General features: G+C 50.5%; 5 protein-coding genes across 5 annotated transcripts, besides 1 other annotated feature; 2 read left to right on the top strand and 3 right to left on the bottom strand.

Moving 5' to 3' along the window:
* Positions 1 to 17,798: part of a sequence feature (contig 1.51 915..1114266(-1)) that runs on past both edges of the window.
* On the top strand, positions 1,568 to 5,151 carry ANIA_03051 (uncharacterized protein; the record flags this gene model as incomplete). The annotated part of the gene is made up of 8 exons (XM_655563.1): positions 1,568 to 1,837; positions 1,872 to 2,497; positions 2,964 to 3,747; positions 3,955 to 4,046; positions 4,086 to 4,360; positions 4,676 to 4,844; positions 4,952 to 5,042; positions 5,092 to 5,151. The coding sequence occupies 8 exons, from the start codon at positions 1,568 to 1,570 to the stop codon at positions 5,149 to 5,151; spliced, it is 2,367 nt and encodes a 788-aa protein (XP_660655.1).
* On the bottom strand, positions 6,253 to 6,750 carry ANIA_03052 (uncharacterized protein; the record flags this gene model as incomplete). Its single annotated transcript, XM_655564.1, has 1 exon — positions 6,253 to 6,750. One exon carries the CDS (start codon positions 6,748 to 6,750, stop codon positions 6,253 to 6,255), a length of 498 nt encoding a protein of 165 aa, XP_660656.1.
* ANIA_03053 (protein crhD) lies at positions 9,617 to 11,472 on the bottom strand. The gene is made up of 2 exons (XM_655565.2): positions 10,454 to 11,472; positions 9,617 to 10,405 (listed from the first exon to the last, which is right to left on the bottom strand). The coding sequence occupies exons 1-2, from the start codon at positions 11,251 to 11,253 to the stop codon at positions 10,111 to 10,113; spliced, it is 1,095 nt and encodes a 364-aa protein (XP_660657.1). The 5' UTR covers positions 11,254 to 11,472; the 3' UTR covers positions 9,617 to 10,110.
* ANIA_03054 (uncharacterized protein) lies at positions 13,196 to 16,308 on the bottom strand (the record flags this gene model as incomplete). The annotated part of the gene is made up of 11 exons (XM_050612559.1): positions 13,196 to 13,698; positions 13,766 to 13,858; positions 13,908 to 13,982; positions 14,042 to 14,162; positions 14,221 to 14,762; positions 14,812 to 14,902; positions 14,949 to 15,464; positions 15,513 to 15,633; positions 15,681 to 15,827; positions 15,876 to 15,997; positions 16,041 to 16,308. The coding sequence occupies 11 exons, from the start codon at positions 16,306 to 16,308 to the stop codon at positions 13,329 to 13,331; spliced, it is 2,466 nt and encodes an 821-aa protein (XP_050468469.1). The 3' UTR covers positions 13,196 to 13,328.
* On the top strand, positions 16,583 to 17,595 carry ANIA_03055 (CSN8/PSMD8/EIF3K family protein; the record flags this gene model as incomplete). The annotated part of the gene is made up of 2 exons (XM_655567.2): positions 16,583 to 16,789; positions 17,013 to 17,595. Exons 1-2 carry the CDS (start codon positions 16,620 to 16,622, stop codon positions 17,593 to 17,595), a joined length of 753 nt encoding a protein of 250 aa, XP_660659.1. The 5' UTR covers positions 16,583 to 16,619.

Genomic DNA, 17,798 nt, shown 5'->3' with positions numbered 1-17,798 from the left:
TCATTCGAGAGAATCTTCTTGTGCCCTCCCAGCACTGATGGGGGGGCAACCATTTCAGTCCACGCGGCGGCACTAAGATCATTTGCGGAGGCTATTTGGGAGCAGTAAGGGTTCATAAGCGTCCAGCGGATCTGATGGAGGTACTAGCTATTCAATCTGTAGATGCCGTGCTGGACAAGGGCAATCGTCGGGTATAAATCTGGGAAAAGACTGGAATGATAGTAATGTTTCGACAGACTTGAGACGGTATTCATCCAACCCTAAGAGCCATAGCTATGAGCTGAAAATATTAATGCCAGAAACAACAGCTGTTTAGCTTCTTCCAGCCAACGAGCAGGTCGTGGGTAATAGCCTACAAGCTTAACAGGGTTAAGGAAAGCCAGCACCTGATATATATTTAGTTATCTTGCAGATACTAAATTCAGCTGCAAGCTCAACCATAAAAAAACATCTTGCCTAGTAAATGTTTGGTTTTAGTAGACAGTATGGTTGAGGTGGAGACTGCAAGACAGGCTGCGGTTATGGGTTATTTATGTTCCATCCAGATGCGGTGGTCAAGTATAAGGAGGAGAAAAAAGGTGCTGGCTGGGCGATTGAATTAACTATGTTAGAGATAACTGGCAGCTTGGAGATAATGATGATGGTTGGGCTGAACGTATACCAAGCCTAGAATAATTCAACTACTGGAAGTATGGCACCAAGGTGATGTTGTAAGCAAGCTATGGAACAGCTCTATTCAAGCTCTTTCTCTGTTATGTGTTACGAATACCTTCATCTTATGTTAACCACGGTGCTTAGGATGAGCCTATATGTACTCCGAGTACGTATCATATTGTAGACGTACGATGCCAGAGGGTATGTTTATGTAATAAAGCTTAGTCAGTTAGCGGGTTAAAAGCCCCATATTGACAGATAGAATCAGCTCAAGATTCTATTGAGCTTCTCACGCAGCCCAATTGGGCTAACCCTCCTTGGGTAGTAAGCTCTGACTAATATACCGGCTGTCAGTTTCTTATAGCGGAAGTCCAGCAGCCCAGGGCTACCAGTAATTGCGGCCAGCTGGCAGAAGAGTTGTATCCAAAACCACCAGCTGAAATGTCACCTCTGTTGTTGACAATAGCATGTGAGCAAACTCTGCCACGTCTTCGATGTACATCATCGCTTTCGGTCGGCTTCCGAGGAGGTTCCCGAGCAACACGATACCTGTAGACAGTCGAGGCACGGTTATCAGCTCAGTGCTTACATCCAGGAATCTGACAATTGTGGTCAATTCCCCTTCACCAGAGTACCCGCTATCAGACCACAGTGCGTCATATCGCAAATAGGTGACAACAAACGATCAACATGACGAATGGGAAAAGGTGATCCCCTGAGTTAGGACTAGGTATCCTTCTTTTCAGCCTTGGCGGGCTCGGGGATACTTCTCGGGGAATTCGGTCATCTCCGAGCCCGAGGATCGTATAAGAATAGTAGAGCCGACTGACCGTCTCACCACCCTTTCTTCAGTCAACTAAACCCGTCTTCGTATCAATTATTATTGTGGCTTCATATTCCTACTAAAGAGATAATGCTCCGCTCGCTCCTCTCAATAACGGGTCTCCAACGCGACGATTACATCTTCCCGACCGTCGATCCCAAACAAGATGGCCCCGACTGCAAGAAAGACTGCGCGGACTGCACACTGAACTTCCCAGACAAAGTAAAGGTCGAGACATCGCTACCGCTATACGGCCGTATCAAGCAGTTCCACACGCACGTCCTGGTCGCGACGGGGAGGTCCGACTGGAAGCAGCATGTCGAGCAAGAGCGAGGAAGCCTGATGGAGGCCTTCGACGGTGTTTCATCGCAGCATGGGGTAAGTGCCAGAATAGGGTCTTACCTGCGCAGTAGCTGATCAGGGGACGCTTCAGCGCATGATGGTCTCCGCGTCGAACCTGAAGCCTCCAGAAGACGATGGAGAAGGGACTGCGAGAGGAAACGGGACCACCATCCTTCTTCTTCCATCTTTCACCTTTGTCGACGGAGTGGATCCCAGCGACGTCCGAGAGGTCGTCAGCCACTTCATCGACACTCCGCTGTCACAGCACTCAAAAACAAACACATCACCCAATGTTCGGTTAAAATCCCGACCCTGCGAGTATGACTATGTCGTGCTCCTCTGCTCTCACAAGCGACGCGATGCACGATGCGGCATTACAGCGCCCCTAATCAAGCGCGAGCTCGAACGCCATCTCCGGCCACGTGGTTTGTACCGCGACGCCGATGACGAGCGTCCTGGTGGGGTTGGGATCTTCTTTGTCTCCCATGTCGGCGGGCACAAGTTCTCGGCGAACGTGCTGGTCTACCGCAAGAAGGAGCAGCAGATGATCTGGCTAGCGAGAGTCCGGCCTGAGCACTGTGAGGGCATCGTCAACTATACGCTTCTGCAGGGGAAAGTCGTACACCCGGATTTTCAGCTGCGCGGCGGCTTTGACCGGTTGAAGGGGTTGACGAGTTGGTAAATAGAAGGGCATTGTTTACTGTATTGGATACCCAGCATAATAGACATCATTAGGTCACGTCATCATCCCGTGTCAGATTTTTCTCTCTAAAATAGAGATGTATCGAGGTTCATGCCAGGAGAGTTGCATGAAGATCGAAAGAATGCTCGGGCTGCATAGACTTGCTGCGTGGATTGGCGACTGACGACATCGTAAGCTCATAAGCCCGCACAGCTATCCACGCTTCAAAAATTCCATTCGAATTCCCGATTCATTGAAAATGGAATGAGTTTTACAGTTTCATACCTAATAGTGCTGGTACCAGCTAGGTGCTGCGTATAGTACACGATTAGACATCTCGGCTTTTTCTTTCCATATCGGGCATAACGGCGGAGATAAGGGCTCTCACTCGACGACTCTCAATCTTCCATCTGACTGACATCCACTATTCTGACTCTATATCAGACACATTACTTGATGGAGTTGGTTATCCTCAAGCCAGGAAAGCAACGCAGGCGGCCAAAGGTATCGTGTATGCCTTGCCGCACTCGCAAGATCAAATGCAATCGAGAAAGATCCTGCAGTAACTGCCTACGCTCTAGGACCGGGACTTGTCTATGAGACCCTCGGCCACTCTTCATTCTCTTTCAATCAGCAACTCACACCTTCACCTGAGTCGTCGAAATCTGCAACCGGTGCATCCGGTATATCCAGCCACGTATCCTCTTTGGCGGCCGAGCCCAGCCCAGACAATGAGACGAGCAGGTTAAAACTCAGGATCCAGTACCTCGAAAGCCAGATCGCGAGTGCTACTCCTTTCGCCCGTGATGTACAGCCAGAATGCAGCATCGAGGCAACGAGCTCTCACCTAAGTGGGACATTCCACCTCCATTACAAGAGACATCCCGAACATGCGGAGCCTATCGCTCGTGGGTTCAGCCTCAAGACACGCCTACTGGGTCAGAGTCACTGGGTAGTCAGCATCGCCTATCTGGCTCGTGACTTGTTCAAGTCCATCGAGCCCTGCATGCAAGAGTTATCGGACGCCTGGATCGGCCTGCTCAAAGCACAGCCGGCATCTTCCTGGCCCCTACTGGCGTCTGAGTTGCCCTTGCGAGATATTTGCGATACACTATCTAACCATTACTTGCAGAGAACCGAGTCATTTTATCGGATTCTGCATATTCCTAGCTTTTGCAGAGAATATGAGAAGTTCTGGGAGCCTGGAGCAGTGCGAAACCCGGCTTTCATGGTCCAGCTCAAGCTGGTACTTGGCATTGGTGCAGTCACATACGAGGACCAATTCTAGTTGCGGACTTTAGCCATCCAGTGGATATACGAGGCCCAGATCTGATGGCCGGACCACAAAGTACAAAGCGAGGCTAAGTATTGAGGCTATTCAGACGAACCTGCTTCTCGTGATCGCACAAGAGCAACTGCGTGTTGGTGGGGAGATAGCCTGGGTTTCCGCCAGGGCTCTGCTCAGGAAGCAATCTACATGGGTCTCCATCGCAACCCAAGCCATCTCCTGCAGAGGTCGATATTCGCCGCTGAGATGCACCGAAGGTTATGAAAAACGATCATGGAAGTGAATCTTCAACTTAGTTTACCTTGCGGCGGCGCCCCTCTGATCTCTCTCGACGACTTTGATACAAGCCCTCCCAAGAACTTTGACGATGAGCAGCTCGAGACTGGTGACCCATCACCGAAGCCTCAAGCCGAAATGACACAAGTATCCGTGGCAATAGTACTGCGCAGGACCCTACCCCAGCGTCTAGCAGTCGTCAAGTTACTCAACGACCTTTATACCCTGGGATCATATAAGCAGACACTCCGGCTCGATGCTGAACTGCGAGCAGCGTATAGAGAGCTTTGCCAGAGTCTGTGAACATGCAGTGACCCAAAGCCCTATCCGCTAACCCTGCAGTATGGAACCGAGATTATTGACTTCCTCATGCAGCGCTACTTCCTGCTCTCCATGCACCGTAATTCAGCCGTCACTACACGGGACAGCCTACTCTTTCTCTCGAAAAGCAGTAGTCGATGCTTCGCTGAGAATATGGAGAGCCGCTTGCCCTCGTCTACCTGTTTGTTCTAGCAGTAACGCTGATACTGGTACCACACCCAACGACAGCGGTTAACACGCTTATTAGCATGCAGCTCCGGTTTCTATCCGGCAGCTGTAAGTCACGCAGCAGTCATGGTTGCTATGGAACTCCGAGCGCAGCTGCAAGAAGACGCTGGTCTGAACCCTGTTCCGCTACGCTCAGATCTCCTTTCTGTGCTGAACGATGTGAAGTCGCGGTGTCTGAGAGTTATAGAAGCTGGCGAGACAAATATCAAGGGTAATCTGTTGTGGCGCAGGTGAGAGGATTGATGGATGGGCCTAAGGATGGTGGGGACCAAATGAAGGAAGCGCTAGTCCTCGCAGTGGAAGAGGCTTGGAAGGCGTGCCTACCAATTCTGAAAAGGATGGCAGGAGCTTATGACCAGGATAGAGATCTCGGGGCAGAGGTGGTCAGTAATATACCAATGGATATAATAGATAACTGGGACTTCATGGTAAGTGACTATAATAAGCTCATGAGGCAATAACTAACGCATTTGCAAGGCATCGGATCTAGCAGCATCTGCTCTTCTTGACGCTACGAACCCAATGAGCTGGATATGAAATAATCGTTTTAGTCTACTAGAGAGCTGATATGTGGTTTGAAGAAAGCATGTCTAATACATGAGAGTCTATTTCGCCACGGCTCAGGTGCAACCCGGTCTCAGAACCTACATACAAACCGACCTTGTCCTGTTTGCTGGCCTCTAAAATACACTCCGCACAACTACATTCTCCTATAGTATTGTTTTCTGAGACTAGGCGCCGTTCTTATATTCAAGAACAAACTAAGCACATACAACCATAGGGTATGGGGAGCAGGACTCTCGTCTGCCCAGAAGTACTTAGCCCCTTAACATCAACGCGGTAAGAAGTGCACCAAGCCGTGATCATGCTGCTGCTGCTTCTACGAGTGATTATAAGATGACAATATCACCCATCCAGCAGGCGTAAGAATATTCACAAGCTGCTATGCTTACGGCCTCCTGCCAACGCCTCCTCATTTCACACCTAAAGCCTCCCGACCAACAGCTGAGCTTTCCGAAATGTCGAGAGCACCCAAACAGACCAATAGAATGCCCTCAATTATCCAATTCTCCTTCCTCCGGTCACGGCGGCTATCAGATTCTCCAGATTATGAAGTATCAATGCAGAAGAGGCCGTGAGATGCATAGCCGAGACAATTGAGCCTCAGTCTGAGCAAGGATCTAGCCAACACTTATCATTTGGCCGTTAAATTGCGCATTGGACGAGGAGACTTGCCCAGCCATGGTGTTTCTTTTCTGGATTAGCATGGCCACTGTAAACTAATGACCAATCTTGAAACGGTATCTGAATAGAATGAATGAGAGCACAGACTATGAGGCATTACAGGCACGAATTTGTCAAATGCATACAATCACTATTGAAGCTGACCATGGTCAATAACCTGCCCTAGCATTTGCAGGCCTCTTAGGTTAATTAGCTGGTAGACTACAATAGATATAACTGTGATATAGGCATGCGCTCAAAAGCATAAGTCAACAATGTTTGCTGCAGAAACATCGAGAACAAGGTACATTACTGCTCAACCCGCTTTCCTTCTCATCCACTTATCTTCCATCTTTATATCCGTCCAAGGCAGATTCTTGGATACACTACCCCACCGTCAAAGCCCCAGAATTCCTAGGAGGAGGTTTCAGGCTCGACTTCATAGCCATCATCGTACTCGAATTCCTGATCAAAGTCCGGATCAAACTCAGGGTCGAGCTCCAGCTCATCCCCATCGGCGCTGCGCTTAGCATAATCAGGGTCAATCGCGTAGCAATTGGTCTTGTATGAACGGATCTTGTTTGCAAGGCCCCATTCGTGAAAATTGAGGTACTGGTTCCTGCAGAAGTGGCCAAACGTCTTATCCAGCGAACCGTCGCAGTTCTGGCCAGTATAGAGGTAAATGCAGCAGCGGGTGGTGTGCTCTGAGTTGTCCGACCAGTACCGCATGGACGAGACCTTGCCGTCTAAACTGCCAACATTGGGATGGCACCTCCATCCGGTGCCACCGGGTCCTGCATTCGTGTACTGGGGCCCTTTACCATCTTCGAGCTGGTAGAACCTGACGCGCCAGGCGTTGGCGGCGGGCACGGAGGCCAGGGCGAAAGTAAGGAAGGCAAAGTCGAGCTTCATTGTGACGGCGGTTCTCGGTCTCTACCGTGATGAGAGAATCGTCAGGATCTGCAGCTTGAGATCGGATATGCTGGATTGCCTGCCTTTTGAGGAATTCAGGGTCGCTGATGCATAGAATTACTCTCAACACGCCGATCCTCTTCTCCTTCTTATACCTTTCACCTCCCTTGCCCTTCTATATTGCGTCCTAATCTCGCTCGAAGTTCATGCCCATCCAGATTGATATATTCATACACATGTCTCTGGCAACATCTTCCATTGGCTCGAGCAAGACTCACCGAATCTGCGCTGAGATGTACCCCAGTTCCTGGACCTCGTATTCGCAACAATCTGTCCCATTGCAACCCTAGCATGAGACTTCGGCCACTTACCAATGCTTTAAAGGCAGCGCAGTGATGGGAAGGCACTCAGGACTAATCAGATGGAAACAAATAGAAGGTCAATGCTCAAGGCCTAGACTATGTAAGAGAAGATGCGAGATTTTGGAGTATAACCTCGTATTTAGGCACCTTAGCGCCTCAGTGTCTACTAGAGCCACTTAGGAGGCCTGGCTTGAAAAGATCGTGCCCAGATAGAATGCGAATCTCGCAAACAAGCAAGCTTGTCTATTGGCCATGTGCTATTTTGGGTGAAAGCTGACGATCTTGGCACCGGCAGGAGAAGCGCACGTGTAGTGTGCAAGCAATATCTATTGACCATTGTTGATCATCCAGCACATGAATAAATTTAGTTTCGAAGTAGGCTTGACAACCTGGAAAGGTGGTGATTAGACTGATGTCTAGGTTTCTCATGGCCTCATCTTTCGACTGGACTGTCAACAGGCTACGCTGATGTTCCTAAAGCCCTAGATGCTCGAATATAAACCAGGATGTCTGGTTTATTTCTGGCTCATCTGTTATTTCGTCCAGTATCAATCCGAAGAAATGCAGCAGGTCTCTTCAATCCGCTACAGAGTATGGGCTGCCTTCTGCCAACCGAGTATCCTATCACGTCCTTCAGCTCCTTGTTCACAAGAGTGACCGGAAACTTACTTCTAATATAGTCCTTTCTCTAGTTACTGATAGCTGGGCCATTGTTAATTGCGCAAATAGATGTGATAATGTATCTCCTCGAAATTTCCATCGAGGCCGTTGTAGAATTGAGGCAAAGAAGAGCATTTGTGTCTATTATCCTGTTCCGCGTGCCTTTACCCCGCTACCAAGGTCGAACACGGAGGCATTATATTGGAAACCTAAGACTCTGAGCCAAGAGCTCTCGATAATTCACCAAGCCGTCAGATATGCCCTGTTTCGCGAAATCACTCTAAGAAGGGTTAGCGTTTTGGTGCAATATCCTCCCCTTCTTTAGATGTGGAGAGATTCCTCGTATGGCTGGTAAAAGTACAGAAGAAGGGCCGGCGTCATGATTCCAATTCAGCTCTGCGGTAACTTGAACATCTGGCCGATGGCCTGCCTGGCCAGGATTGGATATGCCCAAGACATCTTCATAAGACTTGGTAGTAGTAGACCTTTGCCCTTAAGACCCCTGACCCACTCCTAAATAACCCAGAGTTGCTGACCTCCATAATCTATTAGTCTCAGAGACCAAATGCTTGAAAAAGCAATCCTACCTATCTGCGGTTTGAATTTCTTCCCACGTATGCATAACCGGCAAGGCTTTGTTTCCCTTTTATTCTTTAATAGAGAACATTCCTTGAACCGTCAGCAGGATGATACATGACCTGAAGACCGAACTGCGCGTATCACCGTGTATGCTGATGCTGTCTTTGAGCGCCGACTCAGACGCCCAAATCCATCGGGTCTGTAGTCCTGCAGATGAGCCCAGCTTGCTGGTGGAGAAGACGGTAACGAGAAGGGTCATCCTCCAAGCAGGTGTAGATATTCAGCTGTTAAGCCGCGCCATGTCTATTCGAGAGACATGGAAGGTACGTGCAGATACTCCATCTCATTTACCGAGTTCGTGCTCCTCATTCTCCAAGCTCAGATAACCATCAGTAACTGAATATCAGTTGGAGGTGCAAGGAAAAGCTCCCGCAGGCGTCTAGGTAACTCCAGTACGAGGAGTCTCTGCATTTTGTTTTCCTCTTTTCTCGTTTCTTTTCAGGCGCAAAGCATGGTCTGTCTGCATTACATTCTACTTGCTGTGGACGTTAAGGGGGGTAAGCTTTTGATTCCAACCGCAACCTCTCCTGTCATTCGCTGGCCTGGTGCGCTTGCAACGCCTACTAGGTAGCTATCAGTGGTAGGTATCAGCAACAAGGAAGTCGAACATAAAATAGGAGGTCGACCTGGATTTGCGAGCATGGCTTCCAAACCGATGCAGAAGGTAAATCTAGAGAACAAGAAGATCTCACACATGTGCTTCTTGTTAGTGAAACATGTCTCGTGTCTCTGGTTGGCTCACCTCTCGCGCTCGAGGGGACTGACTCATTCCAAACTGAGGTCATTGAAACAGTACAGACATACGGGGAGAGGTCGAGAGAGGTGGGTATAATGTGATAGTACCGAAGGCTGTGAAAGATAGCTTGGTAACTGAAGGGTTAGATGTGGTTGAACGATACTATGATGGTTGGTGATGAGAGTAAGGGATGAGATGTGGGAACCCCTGGGCTGAGGAAAAGAGTCGACGTTCACAAAGGCATGACATCGCTTTCCGTACTCCCCGCCCTGTGTACGATTACGTAGTAAACGGGACTGGTCCTGCAAGCGGGCTTGCTGCATGCATCGCCTAGTACCCGCTCGTACTACGCTCTTATGCACGGTCTCTAGCCCTCATAGTGAGATGCAGCAAGATCTCCAGAAAGACAAGTCTTCTTTCCCATTCATATGAGCCACATACTTATACTGGAAACAGATGAAGCGAGTGAATGTATTGCATTTAACCCCAGACGCCGTCCACACGCAACCTGATCCTATAGCAGATAGGGTGAGATCCGTAGATCTATAGTAGTACAGGAGCCAGTGCAGACCAACCCACCAAACAAACAGGGTGATAGTATGTACAGGAAAAAGAGCAACCAGAGCCAGACAGCGGTCGTGAGCCAAACCAGACACGGAGGGAAGTATACTAGATATAAACATGAGCAAGGATATGGGGAAAGATTGCGCCACAACAAGGGAGATGAAGGCATCAAGGTATATAGGAAGCGAGCGAGTCATTATCCGAGTTCGAGCAGATGTTGAACAGCCCCGCACGAGATTCGCCTGCAAAGCCTCGCAGGGGTTGGCGGGTCTCGACAATGCAGCGACTTGAGGCGCCCTTGCAGGTGGGTTCACGGTAGAGACCGGGCCAGCGTCTTGCCTTCACATCGTCGAGTAGGATTCGTTTTTCGTGTTTGACGTGCAGTCAAGGGTATGGGTGTTAGCGCACAGGCTGGTAGCCCCCATTCCTCCACTCGCTCTGCTTCCAGTTGCTCTGATAGTTGTTCATCTCGTTGCGCTCGTTGTTGAACTTGGCATCGTCAAGGGCGTGCTCGAGACGACCCTTCTTGCGCTGGCGAATAAAGAAGAAGATGAACAGGGCAAGCAGGATGGCTCCGGCAGCGGCGGCTCCAACATAGACGCCGGCTTTGGCACCCGAAGGCAGATCGTCCCATTTTTCAGACAGAGACTTTGGCGGGGGCTTGTTGATTTCCTCCGCGGCAGTGGAGTTACCCCTATAAGGTCAGTAGCTGTCTTAAGGTAATGGTTCAGAAAAGACTCACTTGATGATATTAATGCTCTCCCACGAGCCAGAGCTGTCTCCATACTCATACGCCTTTCCGGTGTTGAAGTCGTGCACGCGCACATCCTTGACGGTCATGGTGTACGGGCCTTTGTCGTAGTCAACTTCACCTCCAGCCCATTCAATCGTACCCTGGGCATTGTTGGGGTCACCTGCCGGCCAGATACCGATACGGACATTGCAGGGTGTTTGCGGGAAAGTGCTCTCGGTGCCGTTCTTCGCCTCGTCATAGGTAAGGGTCCGCAGCAACTGACCATCGACCCACCACTCCAATTTCTCCGAGGTCCAATAAGTGGTGTAGTTATGCCATTCCGTATCGGCATTTTCAACATAGTAGAATTTGCCGTTTTTATAGTCTGTGACTCCCTTGCTGTAGTAGTTGGTCTGGATTTCCGTCGTATTGTACCCAACCCATTCCCAGTCGATTTCATCCAGATCGTCCGACTGCAAGACCACACTACTGACAATACCACCGCCCTTGGCCATCTTGGCCTGGAATTCAAGGATACCGAAGAAGATGTAGAAGGTGGACTGGATCGTAGGCGACTCGAGTTTCTTCGCAATCGTGAATTCGGCGCCGTCATCGGTGTAGTTGATCTCGCCATTAGTCACGTTCCAGATCTTGTCATTGAGGGTCTCATTAAAGCCCCAGGTGTAGTTGGTTCCCAGCGCCGGGTTGGGTTCACAGTCCTCTTTAGTGGGATTGCAGTGCGTCCATGTCTGGGCAACAACAGGGGCGATAGAGGCCGCTAGAAGGGCCAGGTTTCGAAAAAGGGTCATTTTGAGCGCGAGCCCGTTGGCTGTGGGCGAAAGAGCGTGGGTTTGGCAGGTGCAGGCTGGAGCGATCTTACGATGCCGATGGGGATAAAAGCAATGAAGGGCGGTAATGGCCCGGAAGGAGCGACAATTGGTAAAAAGAAGGAACGGACGTGCGATTGAGACGCACGAGGATGGGATGGAGCCCAGTCAACGAGGGAGAGTGATGAAGTCGAGGGGTCGAAGATCGCGAGGGAGAGAACTTGGAGAAGAAGAAGGTGGATTCAGGGCTCGGGACTGAACCTGGGAAAGGAGGCTAAACGTATTGGTCGGCGGCCGCCATTCTGATGATTTCATTTGACCTTGATTATTTTTACACAGCCTATCAGCTTGGCCTGACCCCGTGGCGTCTGATGCTTTTTGTTTTTTGTTTGTTTCTGCAGCGGATGGCGCTCAGGGGGTGTGCCCGATCAGGAAGGTGCCACCCTGTACTAGGCCAGATCTGGCTACGCCCAAGGACTTGGCTTTAAACTAGTCTCGTTCCAGTCGGCAGGCGGTGGATCAGCGGGGTCTGCCACTGCCCGTTATCCAATCACACGCTCCTCAAAGCTCTCATCCAAAGCAAGGAATGCTGGCTGACTAAGTGCTCAGGTACACAGCTGCCAACTGCCGAGCTCTGCATCAGCATGTCTTACCCGGCTGTCTTACCGGTGTGTTGCTAAGGAGCATAATGCTCCTGCAAGAAAACGAGCCAACTCACCAGATGCATTTGATGATTCATCGATTCAAATGAAAGACATCAAAGTGAAACATGTGGACGACAGGGTGCTTGGGGTATAACCCGCTCAACCCGTGATTGGCTCGATAACAGCTCGCTCCCAAGTCCACCGGCCACCACGACTGGGCCGAGTCCACCGTTCCTGACCCGTCTCAACCAACTTCCAAGACTTCATAATCCATCGTTACGGCTCTCTTTATTAGAACTGCTGCCTGGCATGCGCTCGGCGACCACGCGAATTGTCGCATCTTATCCGCAAGAAGGGGTTCCTGCCAGGACTCAGGAGTCTTGGGCTGGAAAACTACTGAACCTGAGCTGCTTAGTGTTCTAACCGTGGCGAAACGGGAGATTCTTGAGAGCACTGGAGATAGCTCGATCTAATTGCCGAGGGGAGACAATGTTGATCCCACTGTCGATCCTTAGGAAGTTTCTGTTCCTCAATCACCCTATCGTGTGAATAGGTGTGAACAGTGGGGGGCGAAAAATATGAAATCGCATTGCCCTTACAGCTGTGTCAGATTGTGTCAACTGTGTCAAATGCTGTGCACTGTACTACAGAGATAAGCTGGGGGTCTTTAACGGTTCGCTGTACGGGGGCAAGCACAGGCACCGCCTGTCCCTGGCGGTCACTGTGGCTCTCCAGTCAAAAATTCCAAGACACTTTTCAGACTTGACTGTCTAGCCCCATTTTGTCTTGGGTCGGTCCACTTGACACCTGAGTCAGTGATACTTCAGTCGGTCGATATCTCAGGTTCAGGAGTGGCCGTGTCATACACGGCAGTTTGAGGCCGACGGGAGCTCTGTGGTACGTCTGAACGAACGTCTTATCAGAATAAATCGGGACACTCCCTGCATGGCGCTGGCGCCCTGTTGCCGTCGCCTTGCATAGACCCGTTGCCCCTTTTCTCGGACCTCACAACCTTGTCTTGGGAGATGAGCTGGGCCTGTTCGAATCATCCGACAGACTTGCTCTCATGAAATCCGCGCCAAAAATAGCCGGTTATCCACTTGACTTTTGAATCGTCCGCCTGCAGAGCACGAGACTGCCTTGACCTCCCACTTTGACATCACGTTCCCGGGCCCCCCGCCCGCTCGTCTTTTACTAACGTTGCCGCTACTTCCTCAAGTTACCTGCGGAATGACATTGGTTTACTTAACGGTCGGGTCGGGCTTGATCACCTGGCTTCAAGGCTTTGTTGTGGCTACCATCATACTTTGAGCTAGCGGCTTGAGCCTCGCTTTCTCAGGGATGGCCCAAGGACTGTCTCTAGGAAGAGTAGTGCCTACAAGCCTTCTTCCTCTGCCCCCTAATCATACCCATTCAGACTTCGACATGTCCGGGACTTGGCGGCACGTCTCCTTCTTCCCAGACGACGGGTTCGCTTCCAAGCTCAAACTCAATTACCCCGCCGGTCCGCATAACGTCCCCATGCTCAAACCAATTTCTCGTCCACTTCTCCCCGTTGATCTTGACACTCTGCACGTAGACCCCATCCTCTAACCCCGTAGCGCGAATTCTTAGCGTGTTATTACCGTTGATTGTCATGTTCAGGTCATTGAACCACGGCGAACCTAGCAGGTAGACGTCCGTTGTGACTATGGGATATGTTCCCAGCATGCACCAGAGGAGCCAGGTGTTCATTGCCCCAGCATCGGAGTTCCCCGGGATTCCGTAGGGAGTGTCGTGGAAGCTGCCATATATGTCAGTTGGTGCAATTCGGTGCTTCATTCGGCTACTCTAGAGAAAGGGGCACGGACTACTGATTAGCGAGCTCCCGCGTCCGTTGGACGGATTTGTATTGCTTATTTATGTAGTTATAGAGATACGGCGTGGCGAAGTCGGGTTCGTTTCTGTAAGACTTTGTTAGCTGAAATGGATTCTGCGTACACGCACATGTACATATAAATCTGCGTGGGAGAGAGGAGTACCCTATGTTCATGAGAGTTGTTATTCCTGCGCCATTGGGGCCGAGGGCTTGCACCGAGGTGTTTGGTTTGAACTAGGCCATTCGTTTGCTTGTTCCATTACAGAACTGAATTATGTGAAGGAGATTTATGGTACGTACCATGAGGTCCAGTCGTGCTTCGAAGGTCTCCGAACCGCCCATGAGGTCGACTAGGGTTTGCATGTCGTGCGGGATCACGAAAGAGTATTCTGTAGCCACGTAAGCATCACATCAAAGTTTAGGGTTATGACAGAAAGCTGGACTTACCCCAAGGAACTCCTTCATAAGTATAGTCACTCCACTCACACCCATAACAATAGAGCGGATCATACCCCGAATTATTGAAGCTTCCATTTGAGAACTTCGGCGCCAGAAAGCCATCGAAACCAAGACTCTCCACGTCCGGATTCCATATTGCCTGCCAGCCTGCCGAGCGACGCAGGTGTTTCTCCTGGTCACTCGACATCTCACCCGCTGCAACCTGGCTAATTGCAAAATCATTCAGACTATACTCCACCGTCCGCGAAATGCAGCGCGTACTTCGGTCTTGGGAGACATAGCCGAGCTCGAGCCAATCGACCAGCGCCCCGCGGCCTTCTTTCGTACTGGCAGTGAAGTCGGTTGGATCGTGGGTATTGTAGGGTACTACCTCTGCATTCGTCTTCATGGCGGCATAACCATCAGTCCAGTTTATTGCACCGCGAAGGCCCTTTACGTATGCGTCGGCTAGGACGTTGTCAGCATTAGAGCCACCCTGTACAAGACCGTTCCAATTTCCAGAGCGGCCATCGGGGAGGAAGCCTTGATGTCTATTGCGTGTTAGGCACTACTTCTATTGCTTAACTCTACAAGACGTACCTCCATATGTCGATTAATCCGCGGATCATTGACTCGTAGTAAACGGGCTGGAAGATATGGTAGAAGCTAACGGTACACCGAAATATGTCCCCTAGTAGAGTTAGTAAGATGCAAGATTGAGATGCCAGGGAACGGACAAAGAGTGTAAAAATCATCCCATGAGGGCTCGCCTGATTCCCAGAGTGGATTCTCGCCCGTCCTATCAGACGGCATCAGGTGAATAAAGTAGAGTGAGCTGTACAATAACCGCACGTTTGTCAAGTTCGCCGTGTCATCTAGCGGGACCTGAATCTTGCTGAAGACATCGTTGTTCCATTCTTCGAGGGCCGCGTCTACCGTGTCGTTGAGTCTCCATGACGGAATCTCGTTGCGGATATACGAATGTGCCTTTTCTGACGAGATAAAGGAGATTCCTACCCTTGAGCTAATGCTCAGTTCTTCATGAGTGTTCCAACTGAATATCCCGCCCACACGGTCATTCATCGGCCCCGACGACGCTGTGTTGGTCAAGTTGCCATAGACGGGGAAACTTGACTGCCCATTTGCAAGGCCCTGATACCCTCGCATTGGATCTGTGTTTGGCCCTTTAAATACTCGAGCACTTCCTGGTGCCTTGTCAAATTCTCCGTAGAAATAAACTGTGAAAGGGGCGCCTATTTCGAGTAAGAATACTTCAGCATCTCTCTCCCACACAAACTTACCATTATTCCAGCCCCCGATGTATGTTCCGTAGCCTGAATACGCCTGTCCATTGTCAAGGATATGGATCTCTCCACCAACATAGAATTGACTGTTTGGATCATTTGGGGATCCCGGAAGATACTAAGGTCGGGTTAGCCTCAGCGTGATGCCAGGTTCCAGAGACTTACGTGAGAGACATCGACCAGGATGTGTTTATCACCTGCGGGAAAGCTGTACTCGATGATTCCAGCGTGGCGAGAGCCCGATAATTCTATCTGAACTCCATTTTGCAGTTGCGTCTTGAAATATCCTACACTAGCTGTATCGTGACCGACCTGAAGACTATGAGCAAGTGCAGGCAAAGAGAAATACATGGCGCATACCCTCGGCTGACTATACGTCAAATTGTCAAGGATGTTTACTGGTGGATCGATGTGCGTCAAGGGCATTTGTGGAATGATTCCGTACTTGGGAGCACCGCCAGTGCCGCTCTCATGCATCATCGCTAGAACCGGTTAGACAAATCTTTCATGTAGTCAAAGACATACTTATGGCAGTCACATTTCCGTCTGGAGACCAGCCTCCATTCAGCACGGCCATGCTCCAGTTCGCCGCGGTGGTGTCGATGCCCACCTTGGCTACGCCAAAGGGTCGAGCACCGCCGACGAAGATATCGCCTCCACCATACCCCTGTCCTGGAAAGGGTCCTTCAGAGCCTATGAACGGATTCACATATTGAGAATAATCCACTGCCGCAGCTACGCCCATAGTAAGGCTCAAGAGCGAGACGTTTCTAGCAGACATTAGAGACCTCATGGTTGGTCATAGGAACAAGACTGCACGCTCCTCACCATGAGAAAGAGGGGATACTTAAATCCCAGCTCTGCATCTTGATGGCACCTTCCCCTCAGCAATGGTAGTACTAGTTACTCCAAGTGAGTATGCGGAGCGACCAAACAGACGAGACATCAGGGCGATCTACATACCAGCCGGAAAATCCCACCGCTTTGGAATTTATCCGATCGGAACAGCCGCACAGCAACACAATCGAAAATTAATCCTCAATTTTGTCCCGCATTAGAACGAGCCTCAAATCCACCCCCTCTCTCATCATATCATCCGTCACAATGGGCGTCGCTATCGACAAGTGCGAGACACGACCGGCTAACATCGAGGCCATTTTGAGCGGCCTCGACCGGTATAACCCGGAGACCACCACAGTATTCCAGGACTACGTGGTTCAACAGTGCGAGGACCGGACATTCGACTGCTATGCCAACCTGGCTCTGCTCAAGCTGTGAGTGCGCTTTACACCATAATTTTCCGTCTGCGATTGTTTTTGGGCCTCTTTAGTGGTGGCATGGCTTGCATGATGTAGAATTCTCATCTATTATCACGTTTCCTATTACCTGACACCCCATTGGGCATGTTGAGCATTATTCTCTGAAAGCCAAACTGAATCAATGACTTGGACCTCAAACCGTTCTTGGACTTGCGCCCGCTAACTACCTTCGTGGCAGTTACCAATTCAACCCCCACCTCCTCCAACCTGAGACCGTTACCAACATCCTCGTCAAGGCCCTCACTGTCTTCCCCTCTCCCGCCTTCTCCCTCTGCCTCGCCCTGCTCCCCGCCTACACTCAGCCCTTCCCCTCTTCCGAGGCCGAGGCCACGGCCGCACAGATGTCCGACTTCGTCGAATCCGTCCAGAAGCTCGCTCGGCTTTCGTCGCTGCTCGAGTCCGCCCAGTACGCCCAGTTCTGGTCAACACTGAACTCTGACGACCTGTACGCTGACCTCGTCGCCGACGTTGCTGGCTTCGAGGAGCTCGTCCGCATTCGCATCGCCGTTGAGGTCGGCAAGGCCTTCCGTGAAGTCAACGCGGAAGTCCTGGAGCAATGGCTCGATGTGCGAAACAGCGAGGCGCTCGAAAAGTTCGTGACTGAGGTTTGCAGCTGGGAGGTTGATAAGTCTGGCTCTGCCACTGTTGTCAAGGTGCCCACGAACAAGGAAAACGAGGCGCGCAGCGAGGTCAAGAGTGAGCGGGTTGGTGTTGACATGTTTGGTCGGGTCATCAGGAGAGGCTTCGAGCAGGCTGCATAAGCAAGCCCCTCACGAACGAAATCTGCCTTCGGTCTCCAAATAAAATCAAGCTCTTGAGATCTTGAGATTTTCTGCGTCTGCGAAGACAAAATGGCCCATCCAGAAGAGCCTAAGTCGACGAGATGAGCTCACGCAAAATGATGATGAGACAGCATGGGGAGGATTGGGAAGTTTGGACTGGCGCATTGGCGTTGTGTATTTGC

The sequence above is a fragment of the Aspergillus nidulans genome, chromosome VI (assembly GCF_000011425.1).
Source record: "Aspergillus nidulans FGSC A4 chromosome VI".
Classification (NCBI taxonomy): domain Eukaryota; kingdom Fungi; phylum Ascomycota; class Eurotiomycetes; order Eurotiales; family Aspergillaceae; genus Aspergillus; species Aspergillus nidulans.
Note: the sequence above shows the minus strand (reverse complement) of the source record. Positions and strands in the feature narration are given on the sequence as shown.